Source organism: Anas acuta, chromosome 22 (assembly GCF_963932015.1).
Source record: "Anas acuta chromosome 22, bAnaAcu1.1, whole genome shotgun sequence".
Classification (NCBI taxonomy): domain Eukaryota; kingdom Metazoa; phylum Chordata; class Aves; order Anseriformes; family Anatidae; genus Anas; species Anas acuta.
This window is the reverse complement of record NC_089000.1, coordinates 6,016,299-6,042,455: the sequence shown is the minus strand read 5'-3', so window position 1 is coordinate 6,042,455 and position 26,157 is coordinate 6,016,299. Positions and strand designations below refer to the sequence as shown.

The 26,157-nt window shown below is 45.8% G+C and overlaps 1 protein-coding gene across 8 annotated transcripts in view; it reads left to right on the top strand.

Annotated features, from left to right (window-relative positions):
* RERE (arginine-glutamic acid dipeptide repeats) overlaps positions 1 to 26,157 on the top strand; it is a 222,667-nt gene that overhangs the window by 50,558 nt on the left and 145,952 nt on the right. For 6 of the 8 annotated variants that reach the window (XM_068658416.1, XM_068658409.1, XM_068658413.1 and 3 more), the window contains exon 2: positions 20,666 to 21,136. In XM_068658416.1, the coding sequence (XP_068514517.1) occupies positions 20,812 to 21,136 (325 nt within the window). In that variant the 5' untranslated portion in view covers positions 20,666 to 20,811. Of the gene's footprint in view, positions 1 to 12,856; positions 12,978 to 20,665; positions 21,137 to 26,157 lie in introns of those variants that run through there. The other 2 variants (XM_068658412.1, XM_068658417.1) reach the window with 2 other exon arrangements.

Here is a 26,157-nt window from a genome sequence, read left to right as displayed (position 1 = left end):
CACTTCAAGGGTTGCTGTGCTCTCCATCTGGAAAAAAAAAAAACCTACAGAAACAAAGCCAGTCCCCTTTGGCACCTAAGATTAGTCTCCTACTGCTGCAATTTAGACCTCAGCAAACTGGCACCGACTGCAAATCCAGTCTGACAGGCAGCGTGTAGTCCAGACAGCCGGTTTTGATGGCCAAGATGAGCTGCTTAGGTTAGATGTGGTTGAGGTTTATGGGCACAGAAAGCCCCCTTTCAGTAACTTTGTTTCATCTTGGTTACAGGGTGCTGTAGCTTTTCTGAGAGGTCTCTTTTAGAGACTTGGCTGATGTTCTGGTCTTTAAAGAGCGTGGAGCTTCATGGGTTTGCCCCTGGATGTCAGGTCAGCGTGCATAAGTTCAGCAGTCCCGGTTTTGGGACTTCCAGCAGGTACAGAGAAGTTGTGAGAATACTCCATATGCTGAATGAGGAGTAAAATCAGCCTGTAAAACACTGAAAACCAGTAGTTCTGACATTTGTTTGTACACACTGCCGGTGTACACCTGACATCCACTCGCTGGTTTCAAAACACCAAAACAATTATGGAGACAGAGGGTGCAGAAATAGATATCGTGTTGAGACAATCATCATGCATGCAGTGCTGTTTTCCCCCCAGGGGCTTTCAAATTAAGGATATTCCTTTGCAGCATGAGCCCAGCCTCTGACAGACGAGTGGATTAAAACACGGCGGCTGCAGTTGTTGCAGTCCCAGCTGTTGGCCTTATGTCTCTGGTGGTCATCGTTACGCTCGGCCCCACAGCAGGATACCTAGATTGTAAGTGGGATGTGGCTTTGAACCACCATGGTTTGGTTCAGTAATAGTTCTCGTTGGGTTGAATACCCTCTGCAGAAAGCAGAAACAGCTCAGGAGCTCAGGTACAAGTGTGTTGGACAACTCTTCTTCAGGTGTGTGAGGGTTGCAGGGACTTGGCTTCCTTGGCTCCTAGCGAAGAGCTCCAGAGGAGCAGGTAGAACTGGCACCGCTTCCTCGGTGTTAGGGAGCAGAAACTGCGTACAGCCAGTGGGGTAAGGCTCAGATCAGTAAATGACTGTAGGAACACTGAATTGCTTTTTTTTTTTTTTTTTTCCATTTAAAGTGTAAATAAGAGATGCTATCGTAATCACTGTTCCCAAATTAGAAGGCTTCCTGATAATCTGATGTGAATGTCTAATGTTCAGTTGCGTGGATCTGTTTCAAGTTGTTTGTCTTTGCCTGCAGAGCACGGCGTGTGGCTCTGCAAGTGTCTGCTCCAAGGGGCAGCGAGAGTGGTTCTGGTGCATGAGACAAAGGTTGTGTAGGTCCCTGATCCCACGTCTCTCTGGGCCTCCTCTCAGAGTATTTTATCAGCCCCTGCTAAAGAAAGCAACAGCCCACATCGCTGTAACACACTGAATTAGGCAACAGAGGAATAGGACCCATGAGAAACTTCCTATAATCTAGTTAGCTCTGTTTATGAAAAGTGTCGTGAAACATCTTGAAAAGGATCAAAGGGAAATGTGTTTTTTATACTTCAACTTTCCTAACAAAGGTGAAATTCTTTCCAGAAGAAAGGACAAAAATAATATTTACTCCAAAGCTTGCCTGGGGAGTTGGTTTGAGTTGTGACCTTTGGATGCAAAGTGAGAACAAATAGCGGTGAAAAATGTAAATGATTAAAACAAGCTGGCCTTCCTTAGGAAACTGTTTTGGTCAAGTTTTGCCAAGAAGAGGCCGTAGTGATTGGATAAACACTCAGCTACTGGAATAAATAATATTTGATTGCGATGTGTAAGTTTTCTTATAACCACGTGGTCTTTGTGTGGTGGGTTTGCAGTTCTGGCTTTCCCTGATGTTAGCAAAAGCATGAAATTAATGGTGGCTGTAAAGGCAGTGCTGACAGCGGAGCTGCACGCTTGCTCTTGGGGAAGTAACAGCACATTTTGAAAGAGACTTGGCTTGATTGGGCAATAGCAAGTGTGGAATAGCAATCCTGGAATGCAGAAATATTTGTTCCTAGTTAAATATATGCAGGTTTTCTAGTTGGTCTCATTTTAAAATAACTTCACTGAAAAGCTGTCTGCTAGGTAAATCTTGCATGAAACCCAACCAAACCTGGTGTAGCTGCACTGTTGCAGCTGTAGCACCATTTCTATGCACGTAACACGTTTTTTTCTTAGGTGCTGATTTGAATTTTCTCAAAACATTCAAAACCGGCGACGCTTTGGTTTTGGCAATGCTTTCTTTGTGAACTTGCTTATTTAGAGAGATCAAAATGACTTGCTTTGGAGATAAAGCTGAGATTCGGGTAATAGGCAGTCACTGTTTCTGCAGCCTCTGGGATCTGACAAACTTACATTTCTGTGTATATGGTTAAAATTTCAAGCTTTTCATGGTGTGAATGTCAGGTTTTGTGTGCGTGTGCTAATCTTGTTTCAGGAGGTCAGGGCCTCTGTGTTTTGATAGTTGTTGGGAACTGGCAGAAGTGCCGAGTGTAGCCATTGCACTGGATGTTTTAATCCATAGTTCTGTCATTCCTCATCCATCTAGGTAGTAAAAAGCAGCAGAAAGTTCAGAAATGTAATCCTGGTGGTGTAGCTCTAGGTTCTCTCGTTCCTGACTGTGGGGGTTTCAGCCTCCTAATCTTATCGTCTGCAAAATTAATATATTTACCTCGGGCAGAGCTGATTGTTACTTCCGCTGACCTTGGGAAGTTCACAGCCTTTTGCTCCTGCCAGCTTCCCTCCCTGGGGTGCGTGGCTTGGGAAGGCACCCAGTGGGGAGGAGGCATTTAAACCGAGCACAGCTTGGACCCAGCTCACTGCATCTTTCCATGTCGGGCAGTTTCTGGGGTTTAGTCAGTGGCTGGTGACTAAAAGCGGCCTCAGCAGGTGGTTAAATTGCAAGATGATATGGAAATGACTGAGCCAGAGCACGACTCGGTTCAGCTCGAGCACTGGGGGAAGAGAAAAAGCCCCCATCCTTACGGGATGTGCTAACAGCCCCCCGTAGAATTGACTTCTTGCAGGCACTCAAAACACAGTGTATTTGCTCCGTTTCCTATTGAAATCTAACAAAGGAGCCAAAAATCAGATTTCCCTTTCCTGATAATAAAGCTATTCCTTCGAGATCAGAGCCGGGAATGGATTTTTTTGCTGTAGCAGTTGCTGCTGATTAGCTGAATGCTCCCAGGTAATCTCGTATGCTGGCTTGGCGGAGCGGGTGTGAGGAGGAACACGTCGAACCCTCGTGCTTAATATTCGAGTATTGTAACTGACTTCAAGCTGCAGACCCAGCCTGTTTGTAGTTAAGACTGATATAAAAGAGTTAAGAGCAGCCCAAGGTTATTAGATCATTTGGAAACTGATTACCCTTTCACAGTGTAATAAAGTAATTATGAATAGTGTATGAAAATTGGTTGCAGTCTGTTTCAACATTATGACTGCCTGTCTTTAAAAGGAATTGCATTGTCCTCTTTTGTGTTGTTCTTATAATTTACATATTCAAAGCACGTTAGATATTTGTCACTTCCAGCTGTAAATGCTAAATAGCATTTAAAAAAACAAATTATGCCATCTGTTTGTGTAGGTTTCTGTGAGGTTTCTCAGTTCTTGATAATATTTCACCTTGGGTCTGTTCTCTTTACAGTAGGACGTGCCACTGTTGCTAGGGGAATGCGAAGTGCGTCCTGGTCGGAATTGAAAGAGGCCTTTCATGCGTGGAGCTGGTGGGTGCGCCCGAGCAGAGCTCCGGCAGCTGGTGGCAGGGCACTGCCCTGCAGCCCCGACCTCGGGAGAGGTGGGGTTTGGAAGGAAGCCTTTGTGATGCTCTGCTTTTAATTTAGGCAGCCCATGATCAAATGCTTCAATATCAATCTGAATTCTTAACGTTTTTTTTAAACGTAGCCTAATTTGGCTTGTGCACAAACAAAACTGGCAGCTCCGAGCGATAGAATTTGTGACCAAAAGATGGTTTATGTTGAAAATAGGCAGAGCTGCACTCTCTAAAGCACAGCTAGGAGCAGCTTACCTTGGGATTGTGTGTGTTGCTTGTGTACCTTTTACCAGTCCCCTCCTTGCCAGAGTGCTGGTTCAGCTCCTCGTGGGGCTGCTGCTGATTTCCTGGCATCTAACAGCACGCCCTGAGCACTGGCACCGTTTGGGGTCCTCTTCCCCGAGGGTGGGCAGGTGCCAGCAGTAACCACCTGCGCTGTGTCCCCCTCTTTGCTGGTTTAGAGCCTTTATCTGGGGGCCAGGAAGATGTGCAGTTTCCCCTAGAAGGATGTGTGACCTTTATGGAGTTGCTAAAAGCAGTCCTGCTGGGTTTTAAAACATGGAGACAGCAATATAAATTGGAACAGCGTAGGGATGTATGTTTAACTTACCGAGTTTGACTTTTTTTTCCAAATGCTGCTGTATAAAGTTGTATTTTGTCATAATGTTTTATGGAATCCATGCTTAGGGCTGAGTGGTTTCCTTCTGAAGACAAGCTGTGGTATGTGAGGTGCCAGAGGTGAAGGAACAAGATAGTTATATTTATGCTCATGTGGGAATTCAGCAGCGGATTAGAATTTCAAGAGCACTACAACACTCCTGACAGCAGAACCTTTGCTCGGTACTTATCTCTCTGCTCATTTCAATAGAGGGAGTTGTTGGGGACAACTTGCAAACGCTGTCTGTCAGGTTAATGAAATCCTGAGGCCGTTTTCCTCTCCGTGCAACCTGCGCGGTGCCACGGGGCGATCTGGTGCTGACCTCAGTTTCCCGGGCACTGCAGCGGTCACAGGAGCGTCCCGCTGGATCTCAGCATCGTGCAGGTACCGCAGTGTGTCCAAAATGCTGCACCAGGGCTCTCTGATAGCACAGCGCCGTGACTCTAAGCTAAATTGATATCTTAGGCTTCTGTCGCACGCTTCTATTGAAGTTGAAAAATGAAGTCCTTGCTGGGCTGCCTCAGAACACTTCAGTTATTCAGCTGCCAGCTGAAGAGCACGCTGGACACGAGGCTCCCTTCTTCTGTGCTCTTACATCTTTATGAAGGTTCCTGGAGACTGCTGATGCAGCTGAAATACCCCTCAAATATTAAACGTGAGGTTCTGCGATGTGGTTTGTGCAGTGCTCTCACGGATATCTGAGTTTGAGGGGCCTCCAGCCAGGCCAGGCACGCTTCATAACCGCTGGTGTCATTTGCTTCAAAACTGGATTTTTAATGCAATCTGTGTGTTTGAAATGTGCCAGCAGCTCCAGCTTGGCTTGAGTATTTTCCGTGCAAGTTCTGCAGTGTATCTGCTTTTCTTAAGTAGATAAACAAGTGATCGAGTCCTGTGTGGATAGCTGATGAATAAGAGAAACTTTTCCCATGGTTATCTTGTTTAAAACCTTTTCCTGTCTCTTACAGCCTAAATCATGCATGTGATTTCTTCAGTTGATTTTTATATCGAAACATAGGTCTCAATATGCACAGAAAATGGTTGTTTTGTCTGGAGTTTATAGTGTTTCTTCCTCTCTGAGCTCTTGCTTTGTTTTTTTGTTTTGTTCTGGGAGAGAGTACATGGTTTTTGTTTTCCCCAAGAGGCCAGTACTTTCTGGAGCTTTTAAAACTCTGAACAGCATGGATTAAGTTATGCCCATCTAGGAAGTAAAGAGGAAAGTGAAATATGTGTGGCGCCACTGTAAAATCCTGAAAAGGTTTTCACTTCCCCCTTGAGCTGAGGGCTTGATGAACGTCCTTCTGTAGGAGTTTCTCTTGCTCTTTCTTGGCCTATCAGTGCATGTGATACTAAAGTGCTATCCACAAAAACTTGTTTCAGATTCTTTATTCAGAATAGGTGCAGAAGAGTTCTTGACATGCCTGCTAGTACCGGGACTCATTCTGACTCACAGGCCAGACGATAATTCAGTGCGTGCAGGGAGCTCGTTGGCAGGTAATAAATCTCCCCTAAGCTGTATATGTTATCCCTGGGGAGAGGCTGCAGGACTGCTGGAGAAAACAGGCTGATCCCCGAGGTGCTGGATGGATTTAATTGGGTCCCAATTGCTGGTGCTTGGTGCGATTGCTTCTTCAGTGTTCTGTAAATGTGGCTCTGAAGCCAGCTCCTGGCTGGGGCGGTGTTGCAGGAGAGCACTTTGGGACGTGGAGGATGGTTTCTGAGCTCTTGCTCATCAGGCTGCTCCTGCTCGGCTGCACTGAGTGATGGAAGCTTCAGAGGTGCAAGTCCTCCAAGGTAGGCTGGCGCAAATAAAACTTGGTTTTGTAACATCTGTACTAAATACTGTGATTTGGGAACCAAGGACGGTATGAGAAAGGATCACCAAGGTTTTATTGGGAAGAACAGTGAGAATATGATGCTCTTAGTTTGTTATTGTGGAGTAAAGGAGGTATGAAAAGCGTGCCCTGGTCACAGATGGATTAAACACCACCGTGAGCAGCTTAGGGAGCTCTGCTCAGCCTAGTGTCCCGTCCGGCACAGGCTGCAGATGGACAGTTTGTGACCTGATGTTGTTTTGGATCTCTTGATGGTGTCTAACCTTAAAACCTCACACTGAAAATAAGAGTTGGGAATTTCATACCTCTTCATGTGGAGGGGAAAAAGCCAACCTCCATTTTGCAAGTCTTCTCAGTATGATGCATGGCTTGTGTGCTCTTAATTTGCATGTCATGGGGTGTTAGCATATAATTACAGAGTTTTTAAATTTTCACATCCTCATTCTTCTCTTTCAGTGTTTCTGGACTCTTATTTTCGTGACACTGTTGTTCAGTACATGAAGGATGAGCACCTCCAGATTTAGGGAGGGTGTGATCTGCCATCTCCCGGCTGCTGGTGGTGGCAAATGACGAGATGTGGGGGTAATGTGAACGAGGGCAACACGTTCTTGTGTGGCTTAATAAGGGTTTGCTTCAGTTATTCTACACTTAATGGTTTATGGTCTAATTTTGCAAATCACTGTGCTCAGCAGCTTACAAGATCAGACCTAAATACATTAATCCAACTATATTGCCTCATCCTGTTACATTAGATGCCGTCACTTCAGTCATACAATAGTTAAGAGTCTGCACTGAGAGTACTGGAAGTAGAAATTAATGTCTAAAGCATGACCAAAGTCAGAAGTTATTTCACGCAGCCTTAAAACACTTCTTGTTTTAGATTAGAAGCAGACTAATCACTCGGAGTGTTTCTTAATATTTTCATCCTTTTCTCATGAAAGATGCAGCCAGTTATGAACTGCTTTCCAAGTGGATTTATTAGCGGTGGCCAGCAGGCTGCTGATGCAATCCTTCGTGCAGCAAGGGGTGGCTGCTGATAATTTGAACCATAATGCACAGCACTGAACGTGTGGTGCTTCGGACCTGAGGAGAAATCTGATTGCCCAGGAGCAGTAACGTGGTTATGGAGAAAGGGAATTTTTTACACTTAAAGGAGGAGGTTTGAAAGGAGGAGGGGAAAAAAACAGACAAGCTCGCTCTCTGACTTCCAGAAATGTGAGTAAGGCTTGAGGGAAAAACCACCTGCGAGCTTGCAGGGTGAGAAGTCGTGTCGGATGCTGTTGAGTAAATAGAAACCTGGTAGTGATGTGCACTGCGAAACCGGCAGGAGCAGCGCTGGGTTGGAGCTCTCTGAGCTGTTGAACGTGGTCTAAAAGCAGCCGGGGTTTGCCCGCGTGGACGTGCCGAGAAGCGCGTGGTGGTGCAGGTGGTAGCTGCTGCTGCACCTGCACGTCGGGCTCGGCCTTGCCCAACCTCAGCAGAGCCAGCGTGGGCATTTTGGGGTCCTGTGCACACCTGCCTTCTCACTGACTCACCCAGTGCATCACCCGCAGTGGTGCTGATGAGAAATACTGAAAGAAGGAGCCGGCGGCTGCAGGACTGCTGCTGTTCCCTTCCTGTGGTTTTTAGGGGTGAAACGAGCTCGGGGGCTGTTTTGGCAGCCACTTCGTTAAACTAAATGCAGATGAGATTGGATGCTGCTCTGTGGCAATGAAGTTGCTGCTGGGCAGAAAATACCTAACAGAGAATTCGAAAGGTTTTTAAAAATTTCAATAATTGAGTCATAATCAGTTCATTTACTGCAGGTTATAGGTCTGTAAGGTATTGCTGCCTGCTGCTGTCTCTGGAGCATGCTGAATTCAGAGAACTCATCTCAAGGCTTTGAAACGCTTTGGAAAAGCAGGTTCAGAAGTTGGCTGACCTTTCAAATATCCTGTTCGGGTAATTTTTGATATTTGACGGATATAACTAAAAACAATCTGACTGTGGTCTGACTGAAGAATACAAAAACAGGTAATTGTGGTGTCTGTAGTGGATTCTCCTCCCTTGTGCATGCATGTTGGTGGCTGGAGCTGCCAGCTGTGCAAGGGCAGTTGAAGCAGGAGCTGCTGGTGCTGGAGAAGCGCTGCTCCTTTTGAACTTGCCATCCCAAAATGACTGCAAGCAATGGTCTTTGTTTGCTGATCTGTTCTGCCTGATGGCCCCCTGTTCAGACAACCTACATCTTCTAATTTTCTTTGCTGTTACTCAAGCAGGAACCACACAAACCTCATGATGGACTATTTCCTAATTAGCTGGTCACTGCCGTTACTATCCTACACGTTCAGCCTTGGCTGATGGCGGTGTGGGAGGAAGCTGGCCCTTTGATTAAAATGAAATCGTTACAATTGTACATTACATGTGGAACAAGGGAATCGTGCCTTAATATTAAGGGGTGATTCGAGCTCTTACTATTTGAAGAGGCGAGGAGATAAAAGTCAGGGACTTGGGATACTGACATTGGCTGTGATACACCTGTATGCAAGGGCAGTGTAGGGTTTGTTTTTGAGTGGTAGAGATGAAATAGAGGGGAGGAGGTGGGTGTATGCTTTGTTTTCTGGGTCTTAGGGGAATAGCCTGCACCAAAGGTCACTGCAGATCTGCCAGGGCTGGGGCAAGCTGGCTGTCTTTAGGGATATCTACAAGGTTTTGGGGCGCAGCTGTGCTGGAAGTCAGACCCCAACATGGACAGCTTTGCTTCTTTATCGCTTAAAATTTTACCATACAACCACTGAGACACAGACCCCCTTGGTAAATAGCTTTTAACACGTGGTTTGAGATCTTTAGCATGGGATGTAGAAAGGTAACAAAGCATTGCACTGCCTTACTGCAGGTGAGCTTGTATTCAAACAGCCCACCTGTCTCACAGCTTGTTCCTTCTTGCTCACCATGCTGTTTGCTTTTGGGCTGCTGTTGCTGCTGCCTCATAGCAGAACCTGCTCGTGGAGCCCACGAGTGGAGATCGAAGGGCACGCTTCCTCTAGGTAGGTTTTACTACTTACAGTACTAAGCGTTTGTTACCCTATTCTGTAAATGCACTAAAGGAAGTGAGATGTAATTTAATACATTACAGTTGTTAAGTATTACGAAATTATGAGGAATATGCTGACCGTTTGCTGGAGGCAGCCTCTAATACGAGGCAGAGATCAAGCCTGCGTTTCACACACGAATAAGCACTCTTAATCTCCTGATTACAACAGTGCTTCTGTGCTGGGAGGAGAGGCTTTGTCGGGAAGAAAATTCGGATGTCTGCGCTGTCATTAAGCAAAATAAGCTGCTGCTCAGAGAAAATGAGACTGTCTGAAATGAAAGACGGGTTCTCTTGACAGAAAGCTCACTTGTCTAGATGCCTGTGTAAGTCTTTTAAAACGGTGGGCAACCAAACACGTGGCCTGCTAATTTTTATTGCTCTTTGTGATAACTTTGTACAATTTTCCCCCTTGTTTTGAGATGGAAACAGCAGAATTTCCCTGCAACTCCAGTGTTGTGGAATTTGGTGGGGCTTTATTTAGTCCTGTAGACATCACAGCTCTCAGGGTGCTGCTCTTTAGATGGAAATTGCTTTAATTACGGCCCCGTTTCAGTGGAAATGTCTGGTCAGTCAGCTCGATGGAGCAGCCCACCCTGCAGTTACCCTTCCATTTTGAGTAATTCAGCTAAATGCTTGTGTGGAGTGCAGTCAAACAGCTAATGTGGCCCGGGACCACAATTTTTGCCTTTGATTGCCGCTCAGAGAAAGGTTTTTCCAAAAATAACCTGCTCTAGTTTTAGTTTGAGTGGTTTAAATGAAGATATTCTGGAGGCTTTTTAGAAGATGAAAGGCTTGGGGAAGGGCAGGGGTTTGGAGAGGGGAAAAGGATCCAGTGGAGAAGAGGCAGGGCGGTGTATGGTGAGAAAGCAATGCTGGAAGGAGTACCTACCAAATTGTCAGGGAGGAAGGCACCAAAATAAAAACCAGGATGGAAATTTAGATCAGTTATGGGTAGGCAGAGATCTACGTGCAGTTACCTTTGTTGTTATGGGCTCACTCAAATCAGTACACCCCAGTGAATGTTTTCAGTATCGTGCCATCGTATTTTTCTTAAATGACTTCGCAGGAAGGCAGAGGTGTGTGATGCACTGGGAACTCTGATGATGATGTGTTCCTTTTAAAATTAGAGCTATTGTAAAATGGGGGTGTGACTCCACTTCATGGCAGTGTTCTTCAGCGTTGCTGTTGTGTGCCAGGAATTTCTCCGTATGCTTTCATTTCTTTCTTGGTGCTTCCCTGCTCTGAATTCACAGTTTGTAAGTGCTTGTATTTTCTCTCTTTTAGTAAACAGACCAGAGATCTCTTTTTCTTTGTTCTGAGTTGATTCACAAGGAATCCACATGAATGGCATTCAAGTTCTGCCCTTCTTTCTGCTTCTGCAAATCTGTTGTCTGGTTCCAAAACCTCTCATCAAATGAATTTTCCTACAGTACACGATGATTTCTCAGAGGAGGTGTGATGTACTTGTTGATGCATGGCTCGATCCCATGACTAGTGTGACGTGGTGGCAGGTGGCTGCTGCTGCTTTTGGTCCAGGTTTGCTGCCCTGGTCTTGTGTTTTTGTCTCCTGCTTGTATTTAGCTGTCTAGTTATCCCCCAAACCCACTTCTGGCTTGGTTGCTGGAAGGCAAAGAGAGCAACCGTGGCTGATAAAACCAGAGCGTTACCCCAAATTTCCTCTGTTTCACAGCAAATTCTTTTCAACTTTTCTGTTTTAAATATTGTTAAGCAGCCTTACAATGCAGATGTTTTCTTGGCTCCAGACGACGCTACGTTCCCTGGATAATAGCTCTTGCTACAGCAGCAGCTCTTTACAGGTCCCTTGGGCCTTTTCTCCCCTGAACAGCCCTTTAAAGTGAGGGAGCACGTTGTATTATAGGAACACTTTAAGAAGTCCTATCTTTTTTTTTAATGGCGTTATGGGACTGCTACTTAGCATTACTCAGCCCTATATTGTAATAATCATTTACATTAGCCTGAATGACTTTGGAGGAAGGGAAGCAATACATGGTTTTGTATTACCGCCTGTTGATCGTTGTTTGTTGCCATGTATTACACCTCTAGAAGCCATTCCAGCACCTTTTTGAACCACCAGAGGAGCTCTGAGCATCACGGCTTGGTTGAATGGATCAATGCAGAGGGTTGGGACCTGAATTTTGGCACCCCAGGGTTTCACCCATCCGCTCAGCTCTGCTGCTGCTTGCTGTGGGTGAGAGGTGACCAGGGCTAGGATGTTGGGGGCTTGCTTCAGAGGTTTTGGCATCACGGGCTGAGCTCTGCACTGGTGGCAGCCTCATAGCTTAGGGTCTGCAGGCAGCTGAACAGCCACAGAGAAGAGAGGGTAGGAAGTTGGGCTCATTTATCTGAGCCTGGGAGATGTTATTGGGAGCACAGAAACTTTCTAACGCTATCGATTTGAGGTTGCTGCTCTTAAAGAAATTGCATTTCTCCCCGTAATTATTTGGAATTGCATTACTTTCCTGGAAGCCTATGTGTAAAACTGTCAATGTTTTCAGAAGGCCTTTCTCAGCAGGCTGATGTGAATATGGGATGGCAGCTGGGGAGGCAGGAGCAGACACTTCCCCCCAAGTATTGTTATATTTCCCCCCAGTCCTTCAGTCCACCTCTGTTCAAAGCTGGCTGTCTCATAAAAATGTTCTTACTACCTGAATTTAGGACCTCTTGCAGGTAACTAACTGTGCTGCCTGTCCCAAGCCGTTCAGAACCACACACAGTGACATTTCCCGTTCCTCTCTTAGACCTTCACTGCTCCAGCCTTTAAAAAGCCTCGCAGTTGCCAGGTGATGCTGGTCATTTTCTGCAGGGGGGTTTTAAGGTACCTGAAATGTTCTTGAGTGAAATGAAGTGAAACGTGTTCCTCCTCCGCAAGTGTGAGTCTGAAGGTATGTAGACTATCGCTTTCTGTTGCTAAATAGAGAACTAACTTGCTAGTCACATGAAATTTTGTTTTGGGGAAGAGTCTCCTTCACTCTTTCTTCTTCCTCGGGGGGGAAGCTGCAGCGTGGCACTGCACAGCCTCTGAGCTCAAAGCTGTGAGCACATTTGATGGAAGACATGGCTCAGAGACGCCTTCAGAGAGCTTTTGTTCTCCTTTTCGCAGGTCAAGTCTGGCAAATAGCGAGGGGGGAAATGAGGCCGTTGCCTGCGGTGAGGAGCACGTTGGGTTTCTGCCCTTCCTCCAGTGGCGACTGCTGCTCAGCCGCGAGCTGCTGCTGAAGGCAGTGCCTGTTTGTTGCTCTGCACGCCGGCTTCCTCAGCCATTTGGGGATGATTAGTGGCGAGCAGTTCAAAGTGAACAAACACGCTTTTAATTGCATGCACTTACAAGAGCTCTGAACTGTAAATATGTAACTCGTAATGACCATTACTGGCCAAAGTGTTCCAGAGCTGTGTTTGTATTGTAAACTCCAAGCGCAGTGAAGGAGATAGGAAAGACAACTGATAAAAGGCGTATCAGTCATTGGAGAAAGACTCGGAAGAGCTCCTGAGTGGCCCGGAGCAGACTTGCTTCCAGGCAGGAGGGTGCGGGCTGGTCCCATGGGCACTGGGGAGCAGGCATCATCACCCACCCTGCTGTGAAGCTGGTGAGGCAGCGGCGTTGGCAGGGCCCTTGGAGCACAAGGTATGTGGTGGGGGCACCAAAAACCTGACCATTGCTATGTTTATCAGTGTTTTGTGCTTTTCTGTGTCCAAACAGAGCAGCTTGAGCTAAGGTTGTACCCCTGGAGTGTTGCACTTGAGGTGCTGGGATGGAGAAACACGTTCCCTGTGGGCTATAGGCACAGTCTGACTCCTCTGTATGGTCTGTAGCCACGCTGTAATTATTACAGAAACGGAATTGATAATATGTAGGTTGTCAGAGGCATTGAAGAAGCCTGCCTTGCTGTACCAAAGAGGAGATTTCTCGTTTGGCTCTGCCTCACACATTCTCCTACAGAAGGAAGGTCTGCTGCAGGTGCTGTTGCTGCTTGGGGTAGCCGGACAGATGTTGCTATTTGAACATTGTTTTACGTTCAGTAACATCAGCCAGCAAGAGTTTTGTTGGTTCAGGGCTGTCTGAGTTGCTTGGATTATTCGTTTTTGATTTGATGTTAGAATAGGACTCGAAGTGACATGGCTGTGTTTACTTTAATAACTGGGTCTTCCTTAACATCTTCTGAAACTGCTTCCAGATTGTTTTCTCAAACTACTGACTAAAAAAAAAAAGTCACTGTGCAACATGCCAGAAGAATTTGTAGTGAAATAACCTTTTCTCAACTCCATCCCTGCCAAGCTTTCGTGTTTCAATTTTCCAGGTGCAATTATCAGGAACAGAAGAAATGTTGAGCCCCAAAGTAAAGGGTTAACAGAGCAGTATTACACCAGCACAACAACTAGTGCAGCAGCAGTAAGGACTGCTTGAAAATCAATTTTTTTGGCATCCCGTCTGCGTTTGGGCTCGGGATGTGGCAGCTGACAGGAAATACTGTAGGTAAACTCAGCGTTACAAGACTTAAGGCAGATATCTTTGGGAAAACCTCCCACTGGATCTAGCGTGAAATACTGCATGGGTGTAATGGTAAAAAGCTCTTGCTGCAGCTTTTTTTTTTTTCCCTTCTCTCCTTCCTAAGCTGCCCTCTTTTTAATTTGACTTGAGTTCGCAACCTGTGCGGTGTCGCAGGGCTGCTGGCTCTGGCTCTCCAATTTGAGCTGACAAAGGATGGTGAGGCTGGGGGAATGCTTGTTCTGAGGGGTATCTGGAATGAACTCTTAAAATACTTTGTCACCTCGATGTCTGCAACTCCTCTTTTCAACAGCAAGTAGAAGATAGGGGAAGAATGCGGGAGAAAGTAGATAACAGATGTGCTTGGCCTTTTCTGGAGCTTAAAGGTTAAACTTGTGTGCTTCCACGGGGAGGTCGAGCCCATGCAGTTAATTAGCTTTATCATCAAAGGTGGGATCTTGAAGTTTGAGCTGTGTACAGGCGGCTGTGGGTGCTTGGTTGGGCTGTTGCAGCTGAGATTTCCTGTTCCCAGTGCTGCCTCAGCAGGCTCCCTTTTCACAAATGATCTTGAAGATTTTTCCTAAAGCAGTCCTTCAAACCTAATGAATGTATGGGGGAGTCTTTGTGGGCTGATTCTTATTTATTTAGTCCTGTGCACCAAAAGAAGTGTATGAGCTTGAAAAATTCTTCCTTGAAGAAAATCCGAACGAGTCCGTGGAAGGAGCTCTCATTCCAGTGACTGCAGCACGTAGTTCCTTTAATCTGGCATTTGCTGAACACAGTGCCTTTTTATCTTGCAATATGAGACTGAAAGCTTCCAGAAGAATGGTCCTGTTGTGTTTATTAAGACTGCTAACACATGACCAAACAAATCTTGTTAAAAGACTTATCTGTCTGGCTGCCTTAAACAAGAGGAGCTCTCCTCCATGGTTTTCCTTACCCTGCCTGCTCCGTTGCCTTTTTATTTCACTCACAGCGTTTCTGTTGGACTTCCTTTCACATTATCTTTAAAACCTGACTCTTTAAGCATTTAAACCTCTTAAGTGGCATTAATGTGCAGAGAGGTGCTCTGTGTGCCCTTTGCTCTGGCAGTGGTCTCCAGGTGGGTAGAGGGGCCTGGAGTGGTTGGCTGCAGATCTGGCTGGGATAATTCACTGCTTGGGGGCTGTGCTGTCTTGGCTCGGATGGGAGGAGGTGGAGGCTTTTGTACTTGACAGATAGTGGAGCTTGGATTAGAAAAAGATTTAAAACGCTGGGAAAAGCTCAACCAGGTGCATTCATGGTAGTGGTCATGTGAAAATTGCTAAGAACAACTGCACTTGAGACCTTTAAATGAAGTTTAAAAGGCTAAATCGGGCCTGCTTGGCTTCTCGTAAGATTCTTTGGCAATAACTTTTGTTTAGTTTGTGTGTGTTTGTATAGTGTGAGTGCACACCCGCTGAGTTTGGTACTATTTATGTTGTGTCTTGGCTCCGTAGAGCCACAAGCCTGGCACGCTGGCCAGAGCAGGAAATGCTTCCATCCAGTTTGCTTCTGGATTCTGCTAGAGCTGGAGGAGACTTTGAGGCACATTTTGGAACCTTGTAAAGTTCCAAATCTGTTAGCTTATGCTCAGGATAGGAATTTCAGCTCTTCCTCCTATGCTGTGAGTGTTCAGGTCAGCCTCCAAATACATTGAAATAGCAACGGTGGTGCGCTTCTCTCCACCTCTGCTCTGCAGCCTTGCTCTTGAACTTGTGCAGGCAGAGGAGTCATCCTGGAGACTTGGAACGATTTTAACTGGTCTGAAAAGCCAGCGTGGTGTTAAACACCTTTTCTATATAAAAAGTGTTTGGGATACCAAACCAAGTAGCAAAAATGCCGTAGGGGCAGTGCTGTGATTTGCTGAAGCAGCTGCTTTTGGACTTTCCTGAGCTTGGGGTGCTTACTGCCACCTTCCCTCATTGTGTCCAGCCCCCCCTAAAGCTCCTGTCTCCTACCAGCATCCTGGTTTCTGTGTTGGTCTCGGGAGGACTGCATGCTTTACCAGGAAGGGCACTTGGATGTGATTTGAAGTTGTGGGTGTCTGCATCGCTGCTGGAGAGCAGAGAGCAGAAGGGTGCAGCAAACGGCTCTGCAAACACAGTCCTGGCATGTGTTTGACTTCAGAGCAGCTGAAGATAACAAGGACCTTTAATATTTGAATTCAAGTGTAGGCTGGGTTGGGGTTGTGTTAAATGGAGCACGGACACTTTGTGGAGGCAGGAAGGCACCGTGCATTGAAACAGCTTCTCTTCCTGGTGGAGAAAGTTCTTTCAGGACAAGGCGTTTTAAGAATTGCTGCACAGTAATGACTTGTGAGCTCTCAGAGTATTTCCCACTCTTCATCTTGTTAATCCTAAAAATGGCATGAGTGCCTGTATTCCGCTTACATTTTGTTGTATTTTGATCATGTTTCTCGTGTGCTTCATGGTGCCTGAACCAAAGAGCAGTAGGGACTTAAGGGCATTGCTGCCAGAAGGAAACAAGGAAATAAAATTCTCCAGTAGTGTTTGACTGCTTATCGTGGTTGTTCTTGCACAGATATTTTATGGAAATGACGCTCTCTAAGCTGCTGATATCTTGAAGGAGTTGTCAGTTGGACATTATTTAATAACTGGAATCAGAGAAACGAGCTGTTAGGATGGGTTTCCTCTACATTAGGACTTGGTTCTTATTTCTCTGGTCATTGCTCTTAAATGCTTATGTGCTGTTGCTTGTCATGCAGCATCTTCTGTAAATCTAGAACAGATTAGGAGAGCTTTTTCTTACGGGAAGCAACTGATGGCATGCTAGATGGAGGTGGTTATCCCATGGCATACATAATAAATTTGGATAAATGGGTGAATCTCAAGATTATTTAAAAATATATATTAAAATACAGTGTGATTGCAATGAGGCTAACGTTACTTCCTGAGGTTTTACTGTATTAAATGAGGGGCCAGGACTGCTCTGCCATTCCTTCGTACACCAGCCTCAGCCATTGAGGAGTGAATGTTCCTCTAAGCTAAATTATTTCTTTCCTTCAAGATTTATCTCTAAGAAATTCCCTACGGATGAAGCAGCAAACCAGTATCAAAGGCAGTTGTTAATCTTCCACCTGTGGGGCTGTAATCTGATTTTTTTTTCTGCAGCACGATGACAGAAGCAGCTACTTTGGTGGTACAGTGCAAACGAAGAGCTGCCAAGGAGTAAAATTACTGCAAACCCAAGCCACTGAACTTGCCAAGAACCACCGAGATTCTCAATGTATTTCCTTCTAATGGCCTGATCCAGATTTAAACATCTGTGTAATTACTGTATTTGGCAGTATACATGATGTATTGTCCCAGTTTACTTTAGAAAACAAAAAGCAAGGCTCAAAATATTTCCCTAGTTTTTGTACCAGCGTTCGTTTTATGGGCTCCATCTCATTGGTGCATAATTACGCATAGAAGGATAAAAGTCCTTAACCCGCCCCAGCGCGTGTGATTTCTGAGGGATGCTGAGCCAGCAGGTGAGCGTGCACAGCATTTACAGTTTGGGTAAGTGTGATCAGGCAGCAGGATAGCTTTTAAATGCGGAGATCTTCTCCGTATTGATGCCTGCTGCTGTCTGCCGGGTCACTGCTGGCTTTCGGGTCTGGGGTTAGTGGATAAAAAGTGGGCAGGTAGGAATGGGAAACGGTGCGTGTCAGCGGGGAGGCAAAATATGTCTAGAAATCTTTAAAGCATGTTCGGGTCATTGTTTAAATGACAAATTATTGAATGCTGGTGTGGTAATGATGACTTAATTAGTGGTTGCTGCTAAAATAGTTTTTCTTTGCTCTTCTGGCAGTCCTGCTACATGGTTGAGGTTTCCCTAGCGGTTGTGCAACTGCTCCAAGGGTTCAATGGCTGCTCTCTTCTGAGAGAGGCAAAAATAGTCACTGGTCCTGCCAGCAGCTTGCCTTTGCCTGTGCCCACAAAAAGTGGTACAGAAGATGGGTGGAAGAGCAAGGGGAAGTGCACTTGGTGTGTTATTTCTGGAAAAGATTTGCCTGCCAGCCCCATGCAGCTCAGGGTGCAGTTGGGGTGTGTTGACCCGCGGTCAGACTCTGCTCCTGTACAGAGGTTTCCTTACAATTTTCTTCCAAAGCCAAGGCTGGCAGGGGCAGCTTGCAAGGAAATTGTTTTTCCTGAATCTTTCACACAGCTACTTCTGGTTCCTTGAGACATAAAGCAAGAGGACCTCAGGATGTTCAAGATGCGGATAAAATTAACACGGGTGAATTGTCTGTCAGTTACCATCAGCTTCAGTTTACTTTTGTTCTTGATTTCACTGAACACAAGACAAAAGGACCAGCTCCTTGCCTTTTTTCTCTCAAGTTCTCCAAAATTACCCAAACTAGAATGTTACACGTTAAACAGGAGACAGCAGAGAGACGCTACAAGAAAGATGAGAGGCGATGGGAACAGCTCTGGAAAGAACTTTTTGGTAGGCTTCAGTTTCTTGTTCTTCCTAACTCACAAATGGAGTCCTTGGGAATTGGAGCAAGTATCTAAGAGTGGCTGTAAGTGGCTGCATCTTACTTATCTGTGGAGGTCACTGAAATAACCTAATAGGTGTATCCTGTAGCCTTCAGTTCCTGGGCTCTACAGGCCGCACACAGATCTCGTGTACGTAGGTTGAGACACCACTGCTTGTAATTTTAGATTGCCTCGGGGACGTAATTAGCTTTCATTCAAAATATTTATTTACTCTCTAAAGTGAATTTTGTTGTATCTACAACAGGAGGAAAAAAAAAATACACTTGCTGTTGGGGAATTCTGTAGCCTCTAGAAATTTAAGGCACTTCTTATTGCGTCCCTGTAGACCGACGCTATCACTATTAGCTGCAGCTTCTCCGGCAATTGACAGGTTCATTGTGGGCTTCTCTCCTGGAGCTGCAGCGGGCTCCCCTGGTGTGTTATCGGGACGATGGCAGCTGCTATGAGGAGGAAAGAAAACAGAATCATTTCTTACCTGGATGATTGGTTCGTTCGGGAAATGCCTGAGAGGTTCGAGCCCCAGCCCGAGCTGTGTCAGCAGAAGCAATTTGTCTCTCTCTGGCTATTGCCGTTGCTGGAGGTAGGAGTCAGCAGGGACAGGAATATATCGTAGCCTGGGGTTTGGGTAGCACCGAAGAAATTTCAGATACACAGGTTCACCGACTTCTCGGCTGACTTATTAAAAATCAAAGTAGTCTTTTTCTTCTGGAATGTGGTTTCAAATACTTAATGGGTGAGCGTTCAGCCTCTTTAGGTCCCTGACTTCTGCGCTGGGAAGTGCTCTGGTGTTCTGCCCAGTGGAATAATTTCCAGTTACAGCAGCTTGTTCGGGTTCCTTCAGTGTTGCACATCGGCAGTGAAATGGGGTTTGTGCTTCTGCACGTGAATTCAGAGGCCTCGTATAGTTACTGTGGCTGTGTTTTTATCAATGGTGTAGAATCTATGGTGTAAGGTGGGGCTGAATTGTCCTAATGACTGTGTCCTGTACTCCTTCGAGGATCTCATCAGTAAATAGTATTGGGGTCTGTTGGAAAAGAAAATAGAGCTACAAGATAGAGCTTTGGTGTTCTATTCTAGAATATCGGGATATCCAGTGCCTTTTCTGAAGGGATGTGTAACTGGCTTCCTGTGAGCTCTTCCAGGGTTTTAGGATTAGAAAAAAGGAAGAAGGTGGAAGTGAGGGGGAAAACAAAGTATTTATAGAGTACTTCTCTCTTTGGTTGTACTTGATTTATTTTTTCTCCTGCTGAAAGCAGAGCATTGGGTTGCCCAGTTCTTACCCTGAATTGATTTAGGCCAAATTGATCTCTTCTCTGTTAGAGACCTGCTGGAAAAGGTTCCCAAAATGTTTCTGCTGCTGGCTGGCGTGCGAAGATGCAGCATGCAGCCTGTCAGTGCAGATCAGCTTGATCCGAGCACCAAAAGGACATTTTAAGGAAGCTCCCTTTTGAACCAAAAGAAGAATGGGGCTGGTACTTCTGAACCTTTTTGTTTGAACTCAGCAGGGGTCTCCTGGGGGCTCACTCCGGGGTGCTGGGGCAGGGAGAAGGGCAGGCAGCTGTTCTGGGCACTGGGCTGTGGTTCGGGGGTCCTGGCCCACACATCTGAGCTTGCAAATGCTCTTGTAGCAGCGAGTCTAATTTTTTAAAACATGCACTGAAGGCAAAAAATAATGCAGTCGACGTTACGAGTATTGATTAAATGATCAGGGAGGTAAAAGCACGGGATTATCTCTTCCCATTCTGTTCCCCAGCAGGAAACCGAATGTGCAAAGCTGATGGGTTATAAAATCCACCTCCGTGTGCTCTGTCATTGGTAAAGCAAGCATGAAAGTTGTCTTTGATACGCGGAAAAGCAAATTTTGTGAGTGCATTTGTAACTGCTGGGTGATTTATTTCCACTTCATTCATTGCTGTAATCTCTGGATTACAGGTTAGCGCTGTTTTTGGAAAAGCATCTAGGGTTGAGGGAGGACTTCCCAGCAGCTTGTGCCGGCTCTGTAGGAAATGATTATCTTTCTGGAGGGAACAAAAGACTTTGTACATTTCTAAGAAGCCGTGAGATCTTTTTGAGGATGGAGATAACTTGTGAAGTATTGGTAAATTATTTGGAGCTATCAAGCTATCATTTCTGCCAATGCTTCAGAAGGGCTATCTTGTATTTTGCAGTCTGATGTTTTCCCTACTAAATTGCTCTAGGATGTGGGATTTTCTGTTTTATTTTTTATATTCAGAAATTAAAAGTATGTTGAGTATTAACATGGTCTTTTTTCCCCTCTTTCCTCCCCCTTCCTCCTTCAAGAACCTTTTTAAAACGCTGGGGTTGTTGGAGTGGTTGAATTTTTCCTGGATTTGAGTGAGAAATTCAGAAGACTGAAGCCCAGGCTCACTGTCTACCTTTCACGGAGGCCCAGCCGTGAGAGGACAGAAGAAGGCACGTGGCGAATCATGACAGCGGACAAAGAAAAAGACAAAGACAAAGAGAAGGACAGGGATAGAGACCGGGACAAGGAGCGAGACAAGAGAGACAAGGTGAGGGAGAGTGAGAACTCGCGTCCTCGGCGGAGCTGTACGCTGGAAGGAGGTGCCAAGAATTATGCGGAGAGCGACCACAGCGAAGACGAGGACAATGACAACAACAGCGCCACCACGGAGGAGTCCACGAAGAAAAGCAAGAAGAAACCACCCAAGAAGAAGTCCCGATATGAGAGAACCGACAATGGTGAAATAACGTCGTTCATCACCGAGGATGACGTTGTATACAGGCCTGGAGGTAAGAAAATCTTAAGTTACATTTCCTTTTGAAGGTAATCGTTTACTTTCATGAGTGTAATCAGCTCATCTTTAAAAATGAGCTGTCCTTTTTTTGTTCTACTCCATTATCTGTGTGTTGTATGGGATTTCTGCCCAAGAATTCCTAAATGATGGAGGACACAGCTCTCAGCACCTTCATCTGAATTTTGAAGTTAGACCTGATCTATGCCAGAGAGTAGACTAGGTGGCACACAGATTTATCTTCCCACATTTCTGGTCAGTTATTCTGTAAATCTAATTTATTTGCAGAGCTCCTCTCCTATCTTCTCTTTGTGTGATGTGAATCAGGTGACTTAAGATACCTGGTATCTCGTTAATCCCCCCTGGCCCTCAATAGCCTGCTAATGCCTGTGCCCAGCAGCTTATGTGTTGGTCAGAACCAGCAGTGTCAGTGTCAGCAAGTATCTGGGTCTTTTGAGGACAGAAGCAGAAGCTTGCGGTGTCCTCTGGGCATCTCGGACGTGCCACTTAATTACTGCAAAGTTCACATGAGGTTTTTAGTCTTGTGTAAGATTTCAAGGTCTGACCTGCAGCTGCTGCCAGCTAACTTCTTCCTCAAAATGAAGTTGTACTTGAAAAGTGCAGAGATGATTCAGCTGGCTCCATTCTTTATTTTTGAGTAGAAATTTCTAGGTTCGTTTATGCTGTATTTTAACTGAGTTAATTGCAGTCGTTTGTTCCACCACAAGGAATAGTTTTCTTTGCCTTCACTGTTCAAAGCACTGGCTTAGGGACTCTGGTAGTTCAATATTACTTTGTTGTAAATAATCACTGTGGTGTAGTAACGTTGCTGAAGCAAAACAGATGAATTCCAAATAAAAACCATGGAAACTAAAGAGGTAAAAATCTTGTCTGATTTTCTATGAGGTGCTGCGTATCTGAAGTAATGAAGTTTCATTGTATGGGTACAGATGTGTTTTAAATGCTCTCTCCAGGTGTAGGTTCTCTAAAATGCTACTTGTACGTGTGGGCAGCTGCAGCTGGGTGGTATGTATCCAGCCTGGGCTGAAATCACACTGCTCCATCCCTGTTCTCCTGGGCAGAAGGTGTAGCCTGCTTTCACACGGAAGGACCGGCGTTTGTCACAACAGCTCACCTACTGAAACACTTCATGTGGATCTTCTGAATGGTTTGAAGTGGTATTTTCCTCGTGTTCAGGACTTGTAGCTAAGTAATATTAGTTGCTTGAGCAGCAGCAACGGGGAGCCTGCCTAAGGATCAGATTTGGAGCAATCTTGCTGCCAGTGTCAGGAGATGAAAAATAGGAATATGTTAGGAACAGCTGTTGTGTGGGCCCAGCAGTACAATGCGATACGCTGGCTTCCACTGCAGAAAGACTTGGCTGAAAATTAAGATGGAAAATCACTGTGGTCTCAAGTTCCTTCTGGAGCAGAATGGGGAGGAATTGGCTTTTTTTTCTCCCGTAGCTGCTGTGCTTGGAGTAGCTGTGATGTGGCGGCACCTGGATAGAGGCAGGTTTGCAGAGCAGCAGGAGCCACTCCTGTGGTTTTATCCAGAACCTGCACCTTTGCCAGCGAGTTGACAAAGGAGTTGATAAATGCTGCTAGCAGGGGGAGAGCTTCAGCAACTGTGATTTATCTCCCCATGAGAGGCTGCATTCAGGAGAGATCTTCACGCACAGACGGTGGCAGGAGCTCCAGCAGCGGCTCGCACCTTCTGCTCACCAGCGATCCCGCTGCAGGGGGCTCCATTTAAGCACTGCAGAGCAAGGTGAAATTTCCAACCTGCCGCAGCAGGAGCTGCTGAGCGCTGGCCCAGCATCTCTTGAGCCTCCTTTGGCTGCGAGGAGCACATGTGGGTGATGCTTAGGGAGAGCAGCCTCCTCTCAAAGCTTTGTTGTGGCCGTGGCAGACCCGAAGCTGAGGGAGCTGGGTGCTCAGGGAAGTGCTCCCCTGTATATTGATGCTGCTTGGTGGGGTCACCAGGGGGCTGTAGGGTCTGGGAATGAGTTTGGGAGCTGGGCTGCCCAGTCTCAGTTAAGGGTGGTGCTGGCCACAGGCAGCTGCTGCTTCCTTGCCCATTTTCAGCTCTGGTTTTCCAAGCGAAACACAAACATGATTGCATCTACGTCTCTGCGCATCTAGTGAAGGGCGAGGAAAGCCACAGAAGCACTAATTGGAGAGGTTTTATACCTTGCTGTCACTTAAAAACCTGCTTACTGAATTTTACAGGTTTTGCTAGGAACTAGCATGAGATGTGCTGGTCCCATTAAAACTTCAGTTCTGCTTGCTTTTTGTGCTTTTTAAAAAAAAATCCTTGCACCTGTCTCTTGTCTTAAACTGCAGAGAGCAATGAGAACGTGTATTCTTGGTTAGCTGATTGTTGGAGGGATGGGAGCCTAGATGAGAAGTTAATTGCCTGGCTTGATTTTTTTTAGTACTTTGTTTTTAATTGAAAACACTGTTTCCTAACAGGAGTGAGCTCTCAAATTCACACTCCAGTGCATAATGTGTTGTAAAGGACTTACAGTACGGACCGCAGAAGGAAACGTTAACTTCTGTCTTTTGGCTAGGTTAGGTACAGGGAGATGTATTTGTAGCTAAGGGTATAAATTACAGAAATTTTAAGAGGGATTAAGAGTTTAAATAAATGAGACTCGCCCAGCAAGGATTAGAAAGATGAAAGTTAAAGGTGTGTGCAGAACGGATAGCTGTCTTCAGCTCACATCTCTTAGGCCTTAAGGGAAGGAAATCCTTTCCATTTGTCTGATTCTGTCTGTTAAAGACTTTTATCTGATATGGACGGATGTTTAAAGTCTGCATTTCCTTTCTGTGAAGTTCTTGGTTAAAATCTTCCTCTCTGTCCCATTGCTGTACAGCACTTAATCCAAGACTGGATTTTCTTTGTGCTAAGCTCAGCACTTATTTGAGTAACAGTAACTGTAAATAAATAGATAAGCGAGATCCTTGGATTTCTCTCAAATGAAAGGTTATGCTATATTGTTCCTGTATAAATACTGTTCGTATTAATTTACATGGATATAATGAATGTATGCAGAGCTTTAAACCATGCATTTAATTTAAATCTGAGTAGAGCTCCGAGACAACGCTCTGCAATTAATCTTCTCGGCTGCGTTGGAAAGCACACAGACCTAAAACCTCTTGGCCCACTTCCCCATCTGTCCTCTCCATTTTGACAGCCTCCCTTCCATTGCTTTCATGTCCGTTCTGTTTGCAATTTTGTCTCGCAGTTCTTATTATCAAAATGGTTATGATAAATGATTTTTTCTTGCACAATGCATGTTCACATTTGCTTCTAGGTTTCTTTAGCATGAGGTCACGATGGTGTAGGATCATTGCATCAAGGCAGATTTTTTTTTCTTTTTTTAAGGTCACCTAACACTGAAATTCCTTATATTTCTAGGGCAGATTGACTCCTCCTGATGCTCCCAGCTTTTGCCAGACTACGGCGTGGTTCGAGAGGCTTGCTTTCCCATGCAGCTCGTATCCGCGTGGGGAACACATGGCTGCTGGCTGTGTGGGTGTACTCCGGGGCTGTGTGGTTTTGTTGTGGAGGGTTTTTTTGCAGTTCCCCTTCCGTGATTGGCAGCCTGTAAGCAAATTTGAATACTTTGCTGCTCTGCTGTGCAAATCAGACCTTATAACTGCATCTGTTGTTTGGGTTAGGCAGTCGGTCTCTGTAGGATTTGCTGTATAGAAGAACATATTGAAGTGCCTCTAACGGCTGTCAACCTATCGCACTGGACTTGGGCGGCGGAGGAGCTCGTAGAACAACTGCCCAGGCTTCTTCCAGGAACCCTGCTACTGCAAACACAGCTGAGAGTGGATTTCCTGGAGCCCCTGTGTTTGATAGCTGACCAAGGGACTGATTTGGCTGGCTGGAAGAGGGAGCTGTGTCAAACAGCAGGGTCAGGAACTTTCGTGATGCTGTCCAGAAATGGAAAGACGAAAGCACAGAGGCGCTGCTGCTCTTGGGAACCTTTTTTCCACCCTGTTCTTCAAGGCAACAGCATGCTTAATGTCATAAGGACCCTGGTGTGCGGAGGTGTTTTTATCATTTATCTTCAGCTCATTTTTAAACATAGGCATTTTCTTTTCAGTTTCCAATAAATTGCCCTTGTGAAGGAAATGGGTTAACGTTTCAGAGAACAGGCATAGCAAGAAAATCCGCATCAAAAGACCAGCTGGTGCTGTGGCTGCTTTCATTGCCCCCTTCCTTTTTGTTCTCCCATCTCCTGTGTGCCTTTCTGGGGGCAGGAAGCCGTGTGGTCCCTGTCCATTTTCACTCAGGAAGGGGCCTGGCTGTGTCAGAGCCCTGGAACTCGGTTCTGGGGTTGTGGTGCTGCTGAGCACGTTGCCGTGATGGCCCCGTGAATGCTGGACTGGAAAACTCAGCCGGATGGAAGTTGAAGTTGATTTGGAAGCAAGCTGACTTGCTCTGTCACCTGGGGATGAGGACAGCGCTGTTTGCTCTGCCTACGTAGAAACGTTTAAAAGGATCTGCAGGGATTAAAAGGATTTCTGCGGCTCTGTTCCTGCGATGACATCAGCAGCTATATAAACAGCACAGCCGCAAGAGGAGTCAACGCCAGGTGAGGGGAGGTGAAATGCCTCTGCTGGGAGAGTGCACGAGAGGACTTCTGTCTTTTTCTAGCCCTCTGGCAAAGGGCTTGGCAAGGAGATAGGTGAGAGCCTCTGCCCTGGGTGGGGAGAAGTGGACACAAAGCTGAGCTGGAGGCACTGAGAGCGGGACAGGCGGTGATGCTGTGCGGGGACAGGCACACCAGCCACACCTTGCTGTCTTCATTAGCTTCCAAGAAGGACGAGAGACTTCTGTCTCAGGATATTATGCCCTCCTGTCATCCGTCTGGGGTTTGGCCATATGCTTCTCCACATGGGCTGGCTGTAGTCAGGCATCTGCTCCTAGGTCCAGTTGGAATATGCAGCTCGGCAGCTCAGCGTAGCCATAATGCAGTATCACAGGTTTCAGCATTCATTT